We start from the raw sequence: 3,072 nt of genomic DNA on the forward strand, positions 1-3,072 counted from the left end.
CTTGTTGTCTTCAATAAGGTTTCTGCCAATACATTGAATCTGAATTTCTTTTGAGCGTGGGTGAAAAACTCAGAGCGGAAGCACTGTTGGTTTTTGGGTCGTGTAGTTTTTTTGACTCGCATTATAGTGTAGGCTTCAAGGAAAAAAACTACAAAATGGCGGCGCCAGTACTGGATTTTTTTTCTTTCTATTTTAATTTTTGGCATCGATCCTAGTTTTTTTTTTTTAGTTAATATTGGTTTGCTCCCGCTCCCGTTAATGTTTAATCCTGTACCGTCCTAATCACGTGATCGTTACTTATACTGACTCCCATCCCATGGGAATCCCGTGATCCGTGGGAGTCCCGAAAAAATGTCAGTCTCTAGTTCAAGGAGACAGAAGCAGAGATACAAAAGACCTTATAACCTTTGTAACATTCCAAAAATGTGGATATTTTGATGGCAAAAATGAATGTCAACGTAATAACAAGAAACGCCAACTTGTCCGAATATATTAAGAAAAATAACAAAAGTACTTCTATGAGAAATTCATGAAAAACACTGAGAGTGAAAGAAACACATTTTCTTTTGGTTCAACATAACCATACAGGCATTAATGCTGATACTGGCACTTACATTTTCAGTTATAAACCTAAATATAATTGTTAATTAGGCTTATTAACTTTTTAACTTTTCAACTTTTTCCTTTTTTTCCTCGACATACCTTTTTTTTTTCCCTCAACTTAATTTCCAGTAGGTAATATATCATTCAAGGGCTCATCTAATTGTTAAAATGTCTAAATAAGATGTACAGCCATGTAGCAGGATCTTTGCTGAGTGGCTGGATATAGATCTTGTGCTTCTAGACCTCACTTAGGGATGGGGGGGCTCAAAAATGCTAACTTGCCCTATAAAGGGTTAAAGTTTAAAAAGAAATATGCATACTGAAAAAAAAAGCACAGACAGTGAAAAAGCACTAAAGCAATTATAGTCAACACCTCTGGTTAATGATGTTAGAGCTTAGCAACACGGCTGTCTGTAGCGATTCTATGTGAAATTTTGTAGTTTGTGTCAGAAATGTCTTTTCGCGTGTCGAAGAGAGACGTAAACCGAACATGCAAAAACCACAAAGCTTCACTGCAATGATGGATCCACAGTAGCATGCATTAATGCAGCAGGTGTATGGAACAAACAGTGACCATGGAAACAGATGAAACTCCATGCAGGTGAGAGAGGCTCATGCTTCCCTGAAACATGTGGGCAGCTGCTGTTAGTAGGGGGGGAATGGGGAGTATTAGCAGGGTAGTCTTCATGCATGAGGAATCAGACGGAGGTGAAGAAGAAGAGCAGGTGGATGAACTACAACTGATGTTTCAAGGTACGTACCCAGAAAGAGCCTCTTAGGGATTCTGACCTCTTCGTCCTTACTGTCTGTCGCTACGGACGAAACAGAAAGAAAGGGACAAGAAGAAGAGACAGCTTGGTTTTCTGCATCTCTTTCAGCAACGCTAACAGATGAGCCGCAGTGTTTACGGCTGAGAAACTACCTGCAGCCCCTTATCGGAGGAATAGCTGCGTTTCTATTGACCATCAAATTAGGCAAACTTTGAATATGAGCATAAAGGGAACTAAAATTAAAAAATAAGTTTTTTTAAGTTGCATTTCACAAAACTGTAATGGAAATACTTCCTACAAATACTTTTTTTTGCCATTTACAGTCAATTAAAAACTTATGTAAACATTTTATTCAATTATTCGGTTAATCCAAATTATAATAATTAAATTCATTGACTTCACTATAATCCATAGATGCAGGCCTAGCTGGTACTATTATCATTAAAGCTGAAGAAGATGGAAAGTAGTCAGAGGATAATAGTGCTGCGTGTTTTCTAATGAATTATCAGGTAAATAAACGTATTCCTGTGATTTAATTGCATTTCTTATTTAATGGAAATACTACAATTTTTTAATTTAAGCAGATGAACAAAATTTGGCAGGCATTTGTAATGGAAGCACAGCGACTGATCACTAAACACCTGCTGAAATTAGGCTTAAACGGCACAAACGTACCTTTTCTGTCCATAATCAAGAAATTGTTACTAAAAAACGAAAGCATTTGGTTTCATCCAAACAAAGGCATTCGTTAGTAATGTTTAAGAAAAAAAAGGCAGCATTCTTTTGCCTTTAATCAGAAACCTTCAGTCGTTTTAAAAGGGAGAAGAAAGTAGGCCCTCTTTCAGCTGAGAGATTTATATATCAGGATATATATCAGGATATAGGAAGATTGTTGATGAGAACAACCTGTTGTCTTTCAAACTGCTGTCTGTGCCTATTGGCCAACGCTCTGACCAATGAGCGCAACTGACTGTGACGTAGTACGCATGACAGAAAGCTGGTGGGGGGGTGTAAACAAACAAACAGCCAGTCGGTAAAAATGGCGATAATACGTCCTTCTTAAAAATGGATGAGCGTAGAGCCTCTTCCTGCTCACGTTTCAAAGAAACTGGTTTTAAAATTTAAAGTTAAAGATGGTTTATCAAAATCAAGAAAAAGTAGCAAAAAATTCTCTTTTGTCTGAAACGATTATTGCTCCAACACAAACTAGGCCTTTATGGCTGGATCTGGATGAACCAGTTAAATGCACAGGGGGTTAGTCATGCCCCCTGGCCCAATATTAAAAAAAAACATGCAAAAAGAGTGCTTAAGTTCTCCCTTGGGAGTCAGGACACATCCAAGGTACCCCCTTGGGAGTCATAACCATTACTAAAGTCCCACTTTAAGAGCTGAAACACGTGCTAAAGTGCACCCTTGGGAGTTAAAACACGTGCTAAAGTGCCCCCATTGGAGTCAAAATGTCTGCTTAAGTGACTCCTTGGGAGTCAAAACCCTTGCTAAAATGCCTCGTTAGCCAAAAAGAGTGCTTAAGTTCTCCCTTGGGAGTCAGAACACATCCAAGGTACCCCCTTGGGAGTCATAACCATTACTAAAGTCCCACTTTAAGAGCTGAAACACGTGCTAAAGTGCACCCTTGGGAGTCAAAACCCTTGCTAAAATGCCTCGTTAGCCAAAAAGAGTGCTTAAGTTCTCCCTTGGG

General features: G+C 38.7%; 1 protein-coding gene across 2 annotated transcripts in view; it reads right to left on the bottom strand.

Moving 5' to 3' along the window:
* Positions 1-3,072, bottom strand: part of pqlc1 (PQ loop repeat containing 1) — a 51,077-nt gene that overhangs the window by 42,359 nt on the left and 5,646 nt on the right. Inside the window, exon 2 of one of the 2 annotated variants that reach the window (XM_015385429.1) lies at positions 1,365-1,415. The exons of the other annotated variant lie outside the window; for it this stretch is intronic. Coding sequence (XP_015240915.1) covers positions 1,365-1,415 — 51 coding nt within the window. The remainder of the gene's footprint in view (positions 1-1,364; positions 1,416-3,072) is intronic. 2 annotated transcript variants of the gene reach the window in all.

Source organism: Cyprinodon variegatus, unplaced genomic scaffold (assembly GCF_000732505.1).
Source record: "Cyprinodon variegatus isolate N-32 unplaced genomic scaffold, C_variegatus-1.0 Scaffold339, whole genome shotgun sequence".
Lineage (NCBI taxonomy): Eukaryota > Metazoa > Chordata > Actinopteri > Cyprinodontiformes > Cyprinodontidae > Cyprinodon > Cyprinodon variegatus.